Genomic DNA, 17,499 nt, shown 5'->3' with positions numbered 1-17,499 from the left:
CAAATTTCTTTTCATGCAAAAATAAACAATAAAACTGTATTTTTTAAAAATTAGGACTTTATACAAAAACAACCCAGAAGACAAATTTACAGCTTGAAATAATCCTAAAACCTTAGAACTTAAATTTATATTTATATTTAATTCACAGAGTGTTTCCATACTTAGTTCTCAACCATTATAGAAAACACAAGTGGGAGCCAGCAGAGGACACCTAGTGAATATTCTTTTGATTTCAATTGCTTTTTTATTCCTTTCTGTTCTGAAACATGGCCTCTAGATGGCAGTGTGACACCATTTTCTATACATCCTAATAGGCTATTTTATTACATGAAGAGATTCGGTGACAATAAACACTTAACCTCCAAAGTTTGAACTCTACTTTCATGACTGTTTGAGAAAACACTTCTCTACAAAATGTAGTATAGATGGGCATTTTTCTTAGTTTCTAAATAGTTTCAAATATTTAACATCTTCTTTGTACAATAAAACATCCAAACCCAGAATGACAATTGAAATACATTTCATTTGAAAAATTTCTGACAAATTCCAGATTTGGCCCTCGGCTATCACAAAATATATAAACATACAGTAGTCACCCCTTATCCAAAGGGGGAATATGATCCAAGACCCTGAGTAGGATGCTTGAAACCACAGACAGTACTGAACCCTATATATATAGTATGTTTTGTCATATATGTGACAAAGTTTAACTTATAAACTGGGCACAGTAAAAGATTAACAACAATAACTGATAAAAATAGGACAATTATAACAATATACTATAATAAAAGTTATGTGAATGCAGTGTCGCTCTCTCTCAAAATATCTTACTATACTCACCCTTCTTGTGATGATGTGAAATGACAAAATGCCTACAAGAGGAAATGAAGTGTGAGGAATGATGTAGGCACTGAGATGTAGCACTGAGCTACTACTGGCCTTCTGACTACACTTCAGAAGGATGATGCTTCCAGATCATAGTTGACTGCAGGTAACTGAAATCATGCAACTGAAACTGCAGACAAGGTGGGGACTACTGCAATAAGTTAAATCCAATTAAAGCAACTCCAAAAGCTGAATTTATTGTCTTGAAATTATTTTTAAACCATAAGCTAACTATTGTCTTGAGGTTAAAGAATTTTGTTCAATGATAAATTTTAATTAATGGTTACAAGCTGTGACTCTATCCTAATCACTGAGGGATACACCAGATGCTTCTCTTCCATGTTCCTCTAGTACTAGGTATTTCCTAACTCACCGATATCTCAATTAGCAGCTAATTAGAGGAGAAACATTTTGTAATAAGCAATAAATAAAATGTTGAGACATCTGACATCAATCACATTGAGGAACTATCCACCCTGACCTTCACAAGCTAATGCAGATAGCCTGGGCTCTGAGCAGAGCCTAGGATCATCCTGCAAAAGGGCCCTTTAAACAATGTAGCTCACACTGTACAGCACTGCTTCAAAGTAAGCTGAAGAGCTGGCCCTTTTCCCTCTCCTTAACCGTCTATTTACAGACTGCAAATAGGCTATGTCTGTGTTGAGAAAGGCACAAATCAATTAACAGCACCCAAAAATAAAACTACAATCTAACAAAATACATTTAGTATGGCATAAATATTTCAACATAATCTGGTTCTTCCACTCACACAAAGCTTTCTCCTCTTTTTTCATCTGGAATATAAAATGACAAATAGTACACTATGTCATTTCTTTTCAAAAAACATAATTTTATTCTTTCTTGTTGGGGATAATTTGTCTTAGCATTCTCCTTAGGTAGGTTTGTTTTGCCTCCGAATACTTCTACAATACTTTTTCCTAACACTTTCACTCATATAACATCCTCAGATTTAGTGTCAGTGGTAAATATAGGAATACTCTTTTAGGAAAGCTGCTTCCTTTTAATTTTTAAACTATTGAATAGGAATACAAAGGGTCCATTACAAGAGCTCAATACAGCAAGAGAAATCAATATGCTCCTTTGCTTAATAACTTTTAAAATTATAAGCTCCTTTAGTATGTTGCCTAGGTCCTTGCAAAATTTACTAATAATCCTTTACAGCATCTTATTAGTGGGTATTACATTAAATGTGATATAAAGATAAATGTGTTCTCTCAGAAATTCTACAGTGTTGCAGTTCAAAAGTATAATCTGTGGTAGGCTTTTCCTTGCTTACACGACTTAACTGAATACATTTCTTCTTCTCTTTTAGTAGTAAACAATAAGTACAACTAACCTTTGAAAACACAAGTTTGAACTGTGTAGGTCCACTTATACAAAGATCTTTTAAGTACTATACCATAAATGTATTTTATCTTCCTTGTGATTCTCTCAATAACGTTTCCTTTGGCTTATTTTATTGTAAGAATAGAATCTGTAACACGCAAAATGTGTTAATCGGCTATTCATGTCACTGGTAAGGCTTCCAGTCAACATTAGGCTGTAAGTAGTTAAGTTTCAGGGGAGTCAAGTTATACATGGATTTTCGACTGGGCAGACGGTTGGTGCTCCAACCCCCACGCTGTTTTAACACTCAACTGTATTTCATTTCAAAGATCGTTGTTTAAAACATGCCACATGTTAACTACTATTTCTTCTAAAACTGTGTATCAAAGAACACAACAGCTTTTTTAGAGGGGTAAAGAATGCTAATTATGAGCACAGCCTCAGTATTTTAAAATTAAAGAATTAAAATTTTTAGCCATATTCTAACATGATTTTTAACAATTACCAGGAATAGGATCACATTCATATGGAAAGAAGTATATATGACATAACTTTGCTTCTCACTAAAGCTACTAGAATCAAGACAAAATAAGAGTGAAAATAATCAAAAGTTTTTAATTATACAAAATAGTGAACAAAAATGAAATACAAAAGTAATTTGATTTTTAATCACACCATGCAAAACTTCCGAATATGTAAGAGAACTAATAAAGACATGCTTTGCTGATGATAAAGCCCTCTCCATCCCCTCCTGATGTTCACAGTACCTATCATCATAGATTCCAAAGTCCAATAGATACTTGACCTGGTTGTGATGTTATTTTTCCTATTTATTAATAACTAAAAACTTAATTTAAAAAGGGGAGGATTAATTGCTCAGTGTCTTCTCAAAGCATCAAAAATAATTATTACAAAATAAGTAAACTACTTGACATTTTTGTTAACATTCTTATTCTTTTCCCCTTTTAAATGACAGGGAAAAAAGCACCTAAACAGGCCATTTAGAAAAAATCTTTTTTAACACCTACCATCTTTAAAATAATATTCAATAGATTAACTAGTTACAAGAACTACACATTATGTATATAAATGGGAATTCACTATATAAAGACACTGTACATTCAATAAGGTTTAATATATTACTATTGGCAAATTTAATAGCATAAATATAAATACAAAGCAAAATTAAGTAGCATGGTGGAACACAGACAACAAGACACTAACCAGCTGTATATCCCTGGACAAGAGGATTAACCTTCCTGGAGCTTTTCTTTACATGTAAAGGAAAAAAAAAAAAAAAGCAGATGGAGAACTAACATATATATAGTTTATTTCTAGCTTTAGATTTCCATTATTCTACAAGCCAGAAAAATCCCCCAAATACATTCTTTCCTATATGAAGACAGCTTAGAGAAAAGCAAAGATAAGCTTTGAAATCAGACAAACAGAGGAATCCTACTGCTAGCCATGTGCACTGAGCAAGAATGAAGTCTGAGGTTCAATTTCCTGATCTATATACAACGGGTATCAGACAAATGCCTCCACAAGGTAACTATCAGGATTAGAATTTATATACATAGTGCATCTAGCATGATGCCCAGGGGTACTACAGACTCCAGGTAGTGGCAGTAATCAATGTTAGTACTCTCTACTCCCCTGCTAAAGCCTCCTCTCCCTTTCTTCTTTAGTAACACAAATGTGCTGATAATGACAAAGGCTCATGTTGCTACTATTCTACTGAATCACCAAGAATGCAAGTCTTGAGTGTGGATCATTGTCCCCACCACCATTGCAAACACAGCAGCTTTCAGGCCAGACCTTCTTTTCATACCTGGAAATCATGTTCAATGGTCATATGGTAACAACAGCCAAATGCATAAATATATATAGTCAATCTATTATAAGTACTGAATACTCTATAAACTTCACTAATTAAAGAGAGAGGGCATTAAGTTTGGAAAGTAGCTTATTCTGAGAATAAAGGCCACATTCAAAAAAAAAAGTTAATACTTTTAAATCATAGATATAAAAAGTTTGTAACATATGCTTTATCTCCAAGTCCTGGTATAAACATTACATATGTATGTAATATATTTACTGCTTATGTGCCAGGTGCTGTATTAAATCCTTAAATGCATTCTTAGATTATCTTTATAACTACCCTAAGACATAGATTGTGTTATCATGTCATCTCAGATCAAGAAACTGAAAACAGAATGCAAGTAAGTCACCGAAAGGGAACAGCCAGTTACCACCCTGCTATAATGCTTCCTTCTAAGGCCTTCTTCTCATCATACCCTGTGGTATCCATCACTTTTCATATTCCTGCAATTTTTTAAATTTATTTATTTTTTCTTCTCAATACTAAAACCTTTCAGAATTTTCTATACCACTGAGCCACAGCCCACTCTTGTGGCATGAAGAATTTCCCACCCAGAATGTCACAGTGTTGTGCTCTAAACCAGACAAAAAGCCCCTGCCTGTGATCTCTGGGTGCCCACAGAGTGCAACACCCACACTGTCCGGCTAGGTTAGGTAAATCCTTATTGAGCAGGAGGAAGAAATGACTAAACAATGAGGCCACTTTCCCTTTCCCCAAACAAGCAGAATTTTCTTGCCCTGAATACTCCCAAATTTGTTAGTATACAAAAGAATTTTGGTGTCCTATACTGGATACCACTAAATTTCTATTTATCTTCCCTTTCACCATTTCATCAGTCTCCTAATTTCCCCCAAATGATGTATCTAGTACTATAAGGTACATGTGATTTGTCAAAATTCTTGCAAAAGGTTTACCTTATGTAACGTTTTTGGTCATGTAAAGTTGATGGTGTCTCAAGCAATTTATCCAGAAGTAATTCTCTTAAAGTTTCAATCCGTGTTTCTACTTCAGCATAATCTATTTAAAAAGGAAAGAACATATAAGATTAGAAAATGGAGACTTAAAATCAAATAAATTATGGCAAGTAGAACAGTGATTGCCTTGGGGGATAGGGGTTGACTAAAAAGAGGCACAAGGAAACTTGCTGGGTGTGGGTTATATGGGTGTGAGCATTTTGTCAAACTCACTGACCTGTAATATGTAAGTAAGGTTTGTACATTTCATTGCATGTAAATTTACCACAATAAAAAAATGAAATTAAGTTTTCTGAGTCCTTATGGATTTCATTTAGAAATTTAATAAAGCCCTATGATATTTCTCCTAGTTGATAAGGCATTACCATAGGACATTTTAGGCTTTTCTTACTTTTTATAACTCTTGTATTAGAGATAATTTCAAAAATTGTGTTAGTTCACTTTAAGGTTAGAATTCATAAACATAATGTTTTTTCTGAAAAGAGAAGATTAAAACTAAGTTTCCATCTCTATAAAGTATCTGTAATTGATTCTTTCCAGTACAAAAGATTTTTTTAATAGCATTATGATTAACAAGCAGCACAGAATGTACAAGACTAACTTATCCTATAGCTGCAGTTGTTCATCTTTGCTACATCTTGGTAAGAAAAGCCATTTTATTTTTGAAGCAACTGTTTTACATTTTAAAAAGAGTACCATATAACAAAAATTAAAATTCAAATAACTTTCTCTGCAGAATGCATTCTACATTCTTCCTGTAAAAGTAAAGTAGAAGATCTAAAAGTAATAAACAAATCTTACATTTCTTGAAAACCTGCACCTCCGTTTTCCCAAAGAGTGACTTGGCCTTTTCATAATCATTAATAACCACATCATAATCACCCTTTAAAATAAAGAAACATTTTGGAGACTGTCAGTAAAGTAGCATGAACACATTTGGTTACGATAAAAAACTATCTCAATAACTCTTTAAAATTTATGACATCATAACCATGGGTACATAAATATGTACTCTACCTTTTGGATATTCCTTTCAATATTTAGAGGAAGGTTGAAGAGAAACTTAAATCGCTGAAGCACATTGAGTGCATTTCTAGTGGAATCTGCCTTGTCCTTTCGACCTAATACTTCTTGAAATAATGTGTCCGCAGTATTACTTGCTCCTATTTTAGAAAAACCAAAAGAAGCTTAGATAAAACAAAATGTTAGGCATGTTAGGCTACTATTATAGCTTTACATTAAAACTCAACAGACTTTTTTTAAAGTTAGCTATATTGGAGATCTTTTATGGTTTGTTAAAATACATTTCCACTTTTCCTACAAAGTCCTTTTGTATATTAAAAATAACTATATTTACCAGGCCCAAATAAAATTGCTGATGTGAACCTACATTTATTTTAGCTATTCTTCCAAATTTTATAGCAATTATGGGTCCTTAGATTATTTCATTAGTTCAGATAATAGGTTAAAACACACATATACACACACATGCACATGCATGGGCATACTAGATACTAGGTACTATACTAGATAAATTCTCTGGATTTAATATCTGCATTATATGGTAATAAAACAATAAAAATATCTTTCAGGAAAGTTGTTCAAAAGAAGTATTTTAGAACTAATCCTATTTCTTGGTAAAATTATCTTCTGTTCATGCAACAGGCACAAAAATTACATAAGCAATTTAAATGACAAATTTTAACATATCATTAATGAATACTTGCTTCTTAAATCACCTAATTCAAATTATACACAAACTGGACATTATGCGTATATAATATATATATATGTGTATATAATATATATATATATATAAAAGTCTTCCAACTATACAAATCACTATAATGACAGAGTTGCATATCTAAAGCAAAATTTACTATGTACAAAAATAGTTTAACTTTTTCAACTTGTGAATTATTTTTAATTAACCACAAAGAAAGGGGAGAAAAAGAGTAACTGTTTTTGGCTATTTGATCGCTGCTCATAAAAAGCTTCTACATTATCTGGTCTACTGACTATACTTTAAGCAAAGATGAAAAAAATGACCTCAGTCTCACTGGGTGGCTTGCATGCCATATTCTTTAGTCCACACTGTGGGTGGCCTGATCACGTTAAAAGTTGTCTTTGTAACATAATTGTTTTATCTAAATAATGTTGAAATTCTGTTGAAATTTTAAAGACCTTATATAAAAACTTTGTCAATATAGCCATTTTCCCCACATGCTTTTAATGCAGAATGCTAAATTTCTGTAACATGAGAAAAAAATATATTCCCTTGTTCCCATCAAACCACATAATGGTGGCTAAATGAGTATTTGAAATCTGATTAAAGGTTAAAACATTTTTCTTCAAAGACAATTATTATTAAGTATTTATCATTTAAAAATATAAACTTTGTGATCTGAGGCTTCATAAATGAAAAGATACATCAATGTGACCGAATAGTTTTAAAAGGCTGATTACTAATCGGTAGGCTGTGGATACTAAATTCCCAAGCACTTTTTTGTGCGTGTGTACAATAAAAGAATTTGGGACAAAGCTATAAAAGCTCAAAATTAGGTTTTACTCATTGTATTTTAAAGGTAACAAAAAAAATACCAACTAATAATTTTAACTCCTCTAAAAAGTATGAAAACAAGTACAAGTAAAAAATTCACTTATCATTAAGTCTTTTATAGTGAAAATTTAATAGGCAGAAATTAGACTATAAAATTACGATTTGTACAGAAAGGTAGATATGGAGAATTTTAATATGTGCATAGAGAAATCATAATTTTAATTAAAAAATAACTTTTATCCATAAACTGTTATTGTATTGTGAATTTTACTGCATACACAATAAAATTTGGGGAGTTCATAACTCTTTGATAACTGAATGATTCTATCAGTAATAAAAAATGAAAGCAGTGAAACTAAGATTTCTGTGAGCAGATAAAATCACCAAAAGCTCACAAAGTGTATTTTAATGTCTTCATTCTCTAGGGCTACTAACAAGAAAAATGAAACCACTAAACTCAGCGGTGCTGTTCACACATGAAGTGGCACTGCAGATAAACCATCAGTTAGACATCCGTCAAGTCTCCCAAGAACAATTTCCCCCACATACCAATCCATCCACATCTTCACTCCACCTTCTCACACCGAGAACACCCAATTTTAAGACAGCTAGCAGGGGTTTTAACATCCAGTGTGTACCCACAAAACAAAACTAAATGAGCTATATTGTAGTGAAAAACATGACTTAGGTCTTATAGTTTGCAGAACCAACCCTGATCTTACAAATACCAGCCCTGGGCAACTCTAGACCTGTAAGTTGGTCATTTCTCCCCACAAGGGGTGTCTTAACTCCAACTCACTGGACTGTGACTATGTTAGTCTCAGTTACAAATGCATCCCAAGCACCAAGAGCAAGCCTGTTGTAATGGCACTGTGGCTGCCACTATCATAGTCATGTTGACAATAGCAGTAAAATATTCCTCATTGTAAGATAGGAGAACATGGATGGACCTTTAGGGTATCATCCTTAAGTGAAATAAGTCAGATAGAGACGGACAAATACTACATGGTATCACTCATATATGGAATCTTAAAAAACAAAACAAAACAAAACAAAACAAAAACTTAAGTCATAGATACGAAGACAGAAATAGTGGTTACCAGAGGCTGGAGGGTGGGGGGAAGAAGGAGATGTTGATAAAGGGTACAAATTTCCAGTAAGAAGATGAACACATTCTAAGGAACTAATGCACAGTATTATGAATATAGTTAACATTATATATCATATGCTTGAAAACTGCTTAAATTTCAAATGTTCTCATCACAAAAAAAGAAATGGAATTATGTGACGTGACAGAGGTGTTAGCTAATGCTAAGGTGGTAATCATGTTGCAAGATACATGTACATGTATATCAAATCAACATGGAGAGGAGCCAAGATGGCAGAACAGCATGGGAATTTTTTGTGTGTCTCACGACCATGAAATACAGCCAAACTAACATTAAACCATCTTGCACACCTAGAAAACTGATCTGAAGATTAACACAACAATCTGCACAACCTGAACCATAGAATTCAGCAGGTATGGGGCGTGGAGAGGGGAACTTGGGGAGAGAAAAGCCATGGAGAGAGGATGGAGATGGGGGGGCGGAATATGGGAAAAGCACCCCTCTCCAAAAGCAGCTGGAGAGAAAGTGGAAAATTGGAGACAGCCACAGGGACTGAACTAAAAAGGGAGAAAGGGGAAAGGAGAAATGAGAGGGTTTAAATTCCATTAAGACGGTAAACAGGGGGAGCACAGAGTCTGAAACTCTGCAGCTCGATACCTGGTGGTGCTCTGGTGGAAAGAGCAAATCCCCAGGAACAGAGTGGGGTCCAGGAGGTTCTTGGGCCACACAGAGAGAAGCAGTTCCACTGCTGGAAGGACATTTGGTGGAGGCTGTGAGGCCACCTGGGCCCAGGAGACCCCAGAGAACGGCCACATTCGCTAGTACTGAAACAAGGTCGTTGGGGGTGAAGCCTGGTACCATATGTGTGTTGTGATTTTCCATAATCCCTGAGGCACTACTGTTACACTCTCTCACAAACTTTTTCTGGGGTGGACTGGCACATGGCCACAGTGTCTAGGCATTGGCAACAGCATGGTGCCACAAGCGTTCCTGGGTGCAGCCAGCACCTGGCCATTGCTCGATGAAACCCTCTGCAGACGGGCAGTGCAGGTCGATGCCACATTCCCTTAGAAGTGGGGGGGGGGGGGCGGGGAAGGCAGCCACATCTGAGACAAAACTGGGGAGGGAGGTGGTGCCTGGGGCTTGGTCACGGACAGTGTGGAAGTGGGAGTGGATGGAAGCTGAAGATAAAGGACGGGTACACAACTGCTGATTGTGGAGAACAGAGTTCCAATACTAGAGACTGGGTAGCTGGGTGACACCATTTTCACCACTCCTGCGCATGCGCATACGCACCTACAAGCACCACAACAATCCACCCCAATATGCTAGCACTGCCATCTAGAGGAGAATGGAGCCATTAACACTAAGCCCTGACCAACTGGGCCAACCTCACTCTTCAAGAACACAAGTCTCAACCACCTGCTTAGCTTATGGACTATAAAACACTTCAGAGTTTGACTTCTAGGGGGAAACGAAGTAATTGCAGTCATATTTCAGTCTGTAAGCTGGTCCAACTATTCAATTTTCTTCCTTTGTTTCTTTCGTCCTTTCTTTCTTTCGTTCATTCCTTCCTTCCTTCCTTCCCTTCCTTTTTCTCTTTTTCGTTTCTTTTCTTTTTCATGAATACAGAAAAAGAAAAAAATTCATTTTTACTTTCAATTTTTAATAAAAATATTTTTCTTTATTTTTTTTACTATATTTTTTACTTTTGTGTGAATTTTTTCAAATTCTAGTTTACTTCCATCATTTCATTTTAGTCTACATCAGTGTATTCATTTTTTCAAATTCTCAAACGATTTCTTTTTTTCCCCCCTTTTCTCTAGTCTATCAAGCCACTTTCAACACCCAGACCAAAACACACCTAGGATCTAGCATCATTTACTTGATTTGTGTGAGTGTGTGTGTGTGTGTGTGTGTGTGTTTGTTTGTTTTTAATTTTTATTTTATTTTAATTTTAATTTATTCTACCTCATTAATTCCTTTTCTCCCTTCAAAATGATGAAACGAAGGAATTCACTCCAAAAGAAAGAGCAGAAGGAATGACAGCCAGGGACTTAACCAACACAGATAAAAGTAATATGTCTGAACCAGAATTTAGAATCACAATAATAAGAATATTAGCTGGAGTCAAAAACAGATTAGAATCCCTTTCTGCGAAGATAAAAGAAGTAAAAGCTAGTCAGGATGAAATAAAAAATGCTATAACGGAGCTGCAATCTCAAATAGATGCTGCAGCAGCAAGGATGGATGAGGCAGAACAGAGAATCACAATATAGAGGACAAACTTGTGGAGAATAATGAAGCAGAAAACAAGAGGGAGATTAAGGCAAAAGAGCACAATCTAACAACTAGAGCAATCGTGAGAGGACATCAGAATCATAGGGGTCCCAGAAAAGGAAGAGAGAGAAACAGGGGTAGAAGGGTTATGTGAGCAAGTCATAGCGAAAAACATCCCTAACCTAGGGAGAGACACAAACATCAAAATCCAGGAACTACACAGGATTCCCATTACATTCAACAAAAACCAATCATCAACAAGGCATATCATAGTCAAATTCACAAAATACTGAGGCAAGGAGAGAATCATCAAAGCAGCAAGGGACAAAAAGTCCTTAAACTATAAGGGAAACAGATCAGGTTTGCAGCAGACCCATCCACAGAAACTTGGCAGGCCAGAAAGGAGTGGCAGGATATATTCAATGTGCTCAATCAGAAAAATATGCAGCCAAGAATTCTTTATCCAGTAAGTCTGTCATTCAAAACAGAAGGAGAGATAAAAAGTTTCCCAGACAAACAAAAATTAAATGAGTTTGTGACCACTAAACCAGCCCTGCAAGAAATTTTAAGGGGGACTTTCTTAGGGGAGAAAAGATGAAAAAATTAATAAACAAATACAAAAATAAATAAATAAATAAACACCAAAAGGAACAAGGATTAGAAAGAACCAGAGAACACCACCAGAAACTCCAACTCTACAAGCATCAAAATGGCAATAAATTCATATCTTTTAGTACTCACTCTAAACGTCAATGGACTCAATGCTCCAATCAAAACACATAGGGTAACAAAATTGATAAGAAAAGAAGATCCATCTATATGATGTTTACAAGAGACCAACTTTAGACCTAAAGACACCTTCACATTGAAAGTAAGGGGATGGAGAACCATCTATCATGCTAATGGTCAACAAAAGAAAGCCAGAGTAGCCATACTTAGACAATCTAGACTTTAAAATAAAGACTGTATCAAGAGATGAAGAAGGGCATTACATCATAACTAAGGGGTCTATCCAACAAGAAGACCTAACAATTGTAAACATTTATACCCCCAATGTGCTGCACCCAAACATATACATTAATTAACCACAAACATAAAGAAACTCATTGATAGTAATACCATAATAGTAGGAGACTTCAACACCCCACTCCCAGCAACGGACAGATCATCTTATCAAAAAAAATCAACAAGGAAACAATGGCTTTGAATGACACACTGGACCAGATGGACTTAACAGATATATTCAGAACATTTCATCCTAAAGCAGCAGAATACACATTCTTCTACAGTGCACGTGGAACATTCTCCAGAATAGACCACATACTGGAACACAAATCAGACCTCAGGAAGTACAAAAAATCGAGATCATACCATGCATAATTTCAGACCACAACACTAAAAAACTCGAAATCAACCACAAAAAATTTGGAAAGGTAACAAATACTTGGAGACTAAAGAACATCCTACTAAAGAATGAATGGGCCAACCAAGAAGCTAAAGAGGAAATTAAAAAGTATACAGAAGCCAATGAAATGATAACACCACAATCCAAAACCTCTGGGACGCAGCAAAGGTGGTCACAAGAGGAAAGTATATAGCAATCCAAGCCTTCCTAAAGAAGGAAAAATGATCTCAGATACACAACCTAACCTTAATGCCTTAAGGAGCTGGAAAAAGAACAGCAAATAAAACCCAAAACCAGCAGAAGAGAGGAAATAAAAAGATTAGAGGAGAAAATCATGCTATTTAAACCAAAAAAAAAAAAAACAGTGGAACAGATCAATGAAACAAGAAGCGGGTTCTCTGAAGGAATTAACAATATTGATAAACCAGTAGCCAGTTTGATCAAAAAGAAAAAGGAAAGGACCCAGTAAATAAAGAATGAAAGAGTAGACATCAAAACCAACACAGCACAAATAAAAATAATAATAAGAGAATATTATGAGCAATTATATGCCAATAAAATGGGCAATCTGGAAATGGACAAATTATTAGAAACATATACTACCAAACTGAAACAGGAAAAAATAGAAAATTTGAACAGACCCACAACCCGTAAACAAATCAAACTGAAAATCAAAAATCTCCCAAAAAAACAAGAGTCCAAGAGGAGATGGCTTTCCAGGGGAATTCTACCAAACATTTAAACACCTACTCTCTTGAAGCTGTTCCAAAATAGAAATGGAAGGAAAACTTCCAAACTCTATCTATGAGGCCAGCAGTACCTTGATTCCAAAAGCAGAAAGAGACCCCACTAAAAAGGAGAACTATAAACCAATTTTCTTGATGAACATGGATGCAAAAATCCTCAACAGGATATTAGCCAACCGAATCCAACAATACATTAAAAAACGTATTCCCCACGACCAAGTGGGATTTATACCTGAGATGTAGGGCTGGTTCAATATCCGCAAAACAATTAACGTGATTCATCAGAACAATAAAATATAGGACAAGAACCATATGATCCTCTCAATAGATGCAGAGAAAGCATTAGACAAAATACAGCATCCTTTCTTGATAAAAACCCTCAAGAAAGTAGGGATAGAAGGATCATACCTTGAGATCATAAGCCCTATATAAAGGACCCAATGCTAATATCATCCTCAATGGGGAAAACCTGAGAGCTTTCCCCCTAAGGTCAGGAACAAGACAGGGATGTCCACTCTCGCCACTGTTACTCAACATAGTATTGGAAGTCTTAGCCTCTGCAATCAGACAAAACAGAAATAAAAGGCATCCAAATCGGCCAGGAGGAGGTCAAACATTCACTCTTCGCAGATGACATGATACTCTCTATGGAAAACCCAAAAGATTCCACCAAAAATCTGCTAGCATTGATTCATGAATTCAGCAAAGTTGCAGAATATAAAATCAATGCACAGAAATCGACTGCATTCCTAGTCACCAACAATGAAGCAACAGAAAGAGAAATCAAGGAATTGATCCCATTTACAACTGCACCAAAACCCATAAAATACTCAGGAATAAATCTGAAAAAAAAAAAAAAAAAAAAAAGAGGTGAAAAATCTATACACTGAAAACTATAGAAAACTTATGAAGGAAACTGGAGAAGACACAAAAAAAAACAGAAAAAGATTCCATGCTCCTGGACAGAACAAATATTGTTAAAATGTCAATACTACCCAAAGCAATCTACATATTCAATTCAATCCCTTTCAAAATAACACCAGCATTCCTCACAGAGCTACAACAAACAATCCTAAAATTTGTATGGAACCAGTAAAGACCCCGAATAGCCAAAGTAATCTTGAAAAAGAAAACCAAAGCAGGGGGTACCGTAATCCCAGACCTCAAGCTATACTACAAAGCTGTAATCATCAAGACAGTATGGTACTGGCACAAGAACAGACACTCAGATCAGTGGAACAGAATAGAGAACCCAGAAATGGACCCATAAGCATATGACCAACTAATCTTTGTCAAAGCAGGAAAGGATATCCAATGGAATAAAGACAGTTTCTTCAGCAAATGGTGCTGGGAAAACTGGACAGCGACATGCAGAAGAATGAACTTGGACCACTTTCTTACACCATACACAAAATAAAATCAAACTGGATGAAAGACCTAAATGTAAGACAGGAAGCCATTAAAATCCTCAAGGAGACAGCAGGCAAAAACCTCTTTGACCTTGGCCGCAGCAACTTCTTACTGAACACGTCCCCAGAGGCAAGGGAAGCAAAAGCCAAAATGAACTATTGGGACCTCATCAAAATAAAAAGCTTCTGCACAGCAAAGGAAACAATTGGCAAAACTAAAAGGCTACTGACAGAATGGGAGAAGATATTTGCAAATGACATATCAGATAAAGGGTTAGTATCCAAAGTCTATAAAGAACTTATCCAACTCAACACCCAAAAACCAAATAATCCAGTGAAGAAATGGGCAAAAGACATGAATTGAGACTTCTCCAAAGAAGACATCCAGATCGCCAACCGACACATGAAAAAATGCTCAACATCACTCATCATCAGGGTAATACAAATCAAAACCACAATGAGATACACCTCACAACTGTCAGAATGGCTAACAGTAACAACTCAGGCAACAACAGATGTTGCTGAGGCTGTGGAGAAAGAGGATCTCTTTTGCACTGCTTGTGGGAATGCAGGCTGGTACAGCCACTCTGGAAAACAGTATGGAGGTTCCTCAAAAATATAAAAATAGAACTACCCTATGACCCAGCAACTGCACTACTAGGCATTTATCCAAGGGATACAGATGTGCTGTTTCAAAGGGACACATGCACCCCTATGTTTATAGCAGCACTATCAACAATAGCCAAAGTATGGAAAGAGCCCAAATGTCCATCGATGGATGAAGGGATACAGAAGATGTGGTGTATATATATACAATGGAGTATTACTCGGCAATCAAAAAGAGTGAAATCTTGCCATTTGCAACTACATGGATGGAACTGGAGGGTATTATGCTATGCGAAATTAGTCAGTCAGAGAAAGACAAATATATGACTCCACTCATATGAGGACGTTAAGAGACAAAACAGATGAACATAAGAGAAGAGAAACAAAAATAATATAAAAACGGAGGGGAACAAAACATAAGAGACTCTTAAATATGAAGAACAAACAGAGGGTTACTGGAGGAGTTGTGGGAGAGGGGATGGGCTAAATGGGTAAGGGGCATTAAGGAGTCTACTTCTGAAATCATTGTTGTACTATATGCCAACTAATTTGGATGTAAATTAAAAGAAAACAAAAACATCTAAAGATATAAAAGATATTTTGGGAGCAAGTAAAAGGTAGAGATTATATATTAAATATTACTGAATCAATGTTAATTAATTTATTGGGTGTGATAAAAAAAAGAATAGCGCCTGTCTTACAGGAACATAAGCAAGTTTAAGAATTAATGCGTATTTTTAGAATAATTAAGAAGAATTTAGAAGTCTTCCAAAGTTTTTACAATAGCAAGTACCTTACATAGAGCAAGCACTCCATATTGTATGTCTAGTATGTTTTTATACCACCCACAAAAGATTCCCAAAACTCTTTAGATTATAAGGGATCCATAGATGCTAAAATCTTTTTTCTTCCTCAATGGCATCTTCATTCATGGAGTGGGATGCCACTTCCTAGCTTTTGTCAAAGGCAGGTAAACTGAGGGTCTAAGAGTTGATTGTCCACCTCCACTGTCCTTCTTGTCAAAGTCTGACTAGCTGTCTTCCCAGACTCAGTCTAGTTCCCATGTCCCAAGTTCCCTAAAGCTGACATGCTCCTGATTATTGCCCTCCTTAGCTCTTCTGTCAGGGTTCCCTCAAAGGGAAATCCTTAAGGTTCCTCTTAGGGACTAAGTCCCATAAGATGATGCTGGGATGTCACAAGAAATGCTCTCATAGAATCCCCTTAAAACAGCCAAGGCTGATTGAATTATCTTTGGAACTTCTTTGATATGAGTATTCATTAAAAGAAATAATTGTACATTTAGTGTAAGTATAATCTTTCTAAAAAATATAATATTATTGAGTATATTACCCATACCACTTACTATATCCCCATGACTTATTTTTAAAGTAGAAATTTGTGGGGTGCCTGGGTGGCTCAGTTGGTTGAGCATCCAACTTCGGCTCGGGTCATGCTCTTGCAGCTATGAGTTCCAGTTCCACATTGGGTTTGCTGCTGTCCGCGCAGAGTCTGCTTAGGACCCTCTGTCCCCTTCTGTCTGCCCCTCCTCTGCTCATGTGCTGTCTCTCAAAAATGAATAAACAGTTAAAAAAAAAAAAAAAAAAACAAAACCTAGAAGTTTGGACTTGATCCCCTTCACCCATTTTGCCCCTTTGGCTACCATCAATCCATTTTCTTTATTGATTACTCTGGGTTTTGTTTTGTTCTGTTTTGGTTTTTAGATTCCACATATAAGTGAAATTATACGGTATTTGTCTTTCTCTGTATGACTTATTTCACTTAGCATAATACTCTCAAGGTCCATCTATACTGTTGCAAATGGCCATATTTCATTCTTTTTTATAGCTGAGTAGCATTCCAGTGTGTGTGTGTGTGTGTGTGTGTGTGTCACATTTATGTAAAGATTAGTCTTAAGCTAACCAACATCTTGAGGTATATATGATTTTGGAGTCACTAACATAGAGATAATAGTTGAATTTAATGGGAGTGAATGATTTCTCCCAAATCTTATGTGTAAAATTAAGAGAAGAAAGACAAAAACTTAAAACACTAAGGAGTATCCAGCCAAGTTTGTAAAAAAGGAACTGACTTACTCAGAGGTAAGCTGGTACACATTTAACTATTGGCATTCCAGAAAAGAAACAAAAAAAAAAGGGAAAAGAAAAATAACCTTAATATTAGCCTTTCCAATGTGTAAATATTCCCATCATGATTGATTTCAAGCTGTCAGTTTGGGATTACTGAATGGAAGTTGAGGACATGGGTACAACCGGGTCCTGGGAGTGGTATGGAGCTC

At 35.8% G+C, this 17,499-nt stretch overlaps 1 protein-coding gene across 3 annotated transcripts in view; it reads right to left on the bottom strand.

Annotated features, from left to right (window-relative positions):
* The window catches only part of EXOC2 (exocyst complex component 2), a 275,073-nt gene that overhangs the window by 171,632 nt on the left and 85,942 nt on the right, over positions 1 to 17,499 (bottom strand). For all 3 annotated transcript variants that reach the window (XM_086706457.1, XM_086706459.1, XM_086706458.1), the window contains 3 exons: positions 6,106 to 6,251; positions 5,890 to 5,971; positions 5,029 to 5,131 (listed from right to left, as the gene is read on the bottom strand). In XM_086706457.1, coding sequence (XP_086562583.1) covers positions 5,029 to 5,131; positions 5,890 to 5,971; positions 6,106 to 6,251 — 331 coding nt within the window. The remainder of the gene's footprint in view (positions 1 to 5,028; positions 5,132 to 5,889; positions 5,972 to 6,105; positions 6,252 to 17,499) is intronic.

Source organism: Puma concolor, chromosome B2 (assembly GCF_028749965.1).
Source record: "Puma concolor isolate L17-30 chromosome B2, mPumCon1.1.hap2, whole genome shotgun sequence".
NCBI lineage: Eukaryota > Metazoa > Chordata > Mammalia > Carnivora > Felidae > Puma > Puma concolor.
The sequence above is the reverse complement of the archived record's forward strand: the minus strand, read 5'-3'. Positions and strand labels throughout refer to the sequence as shown.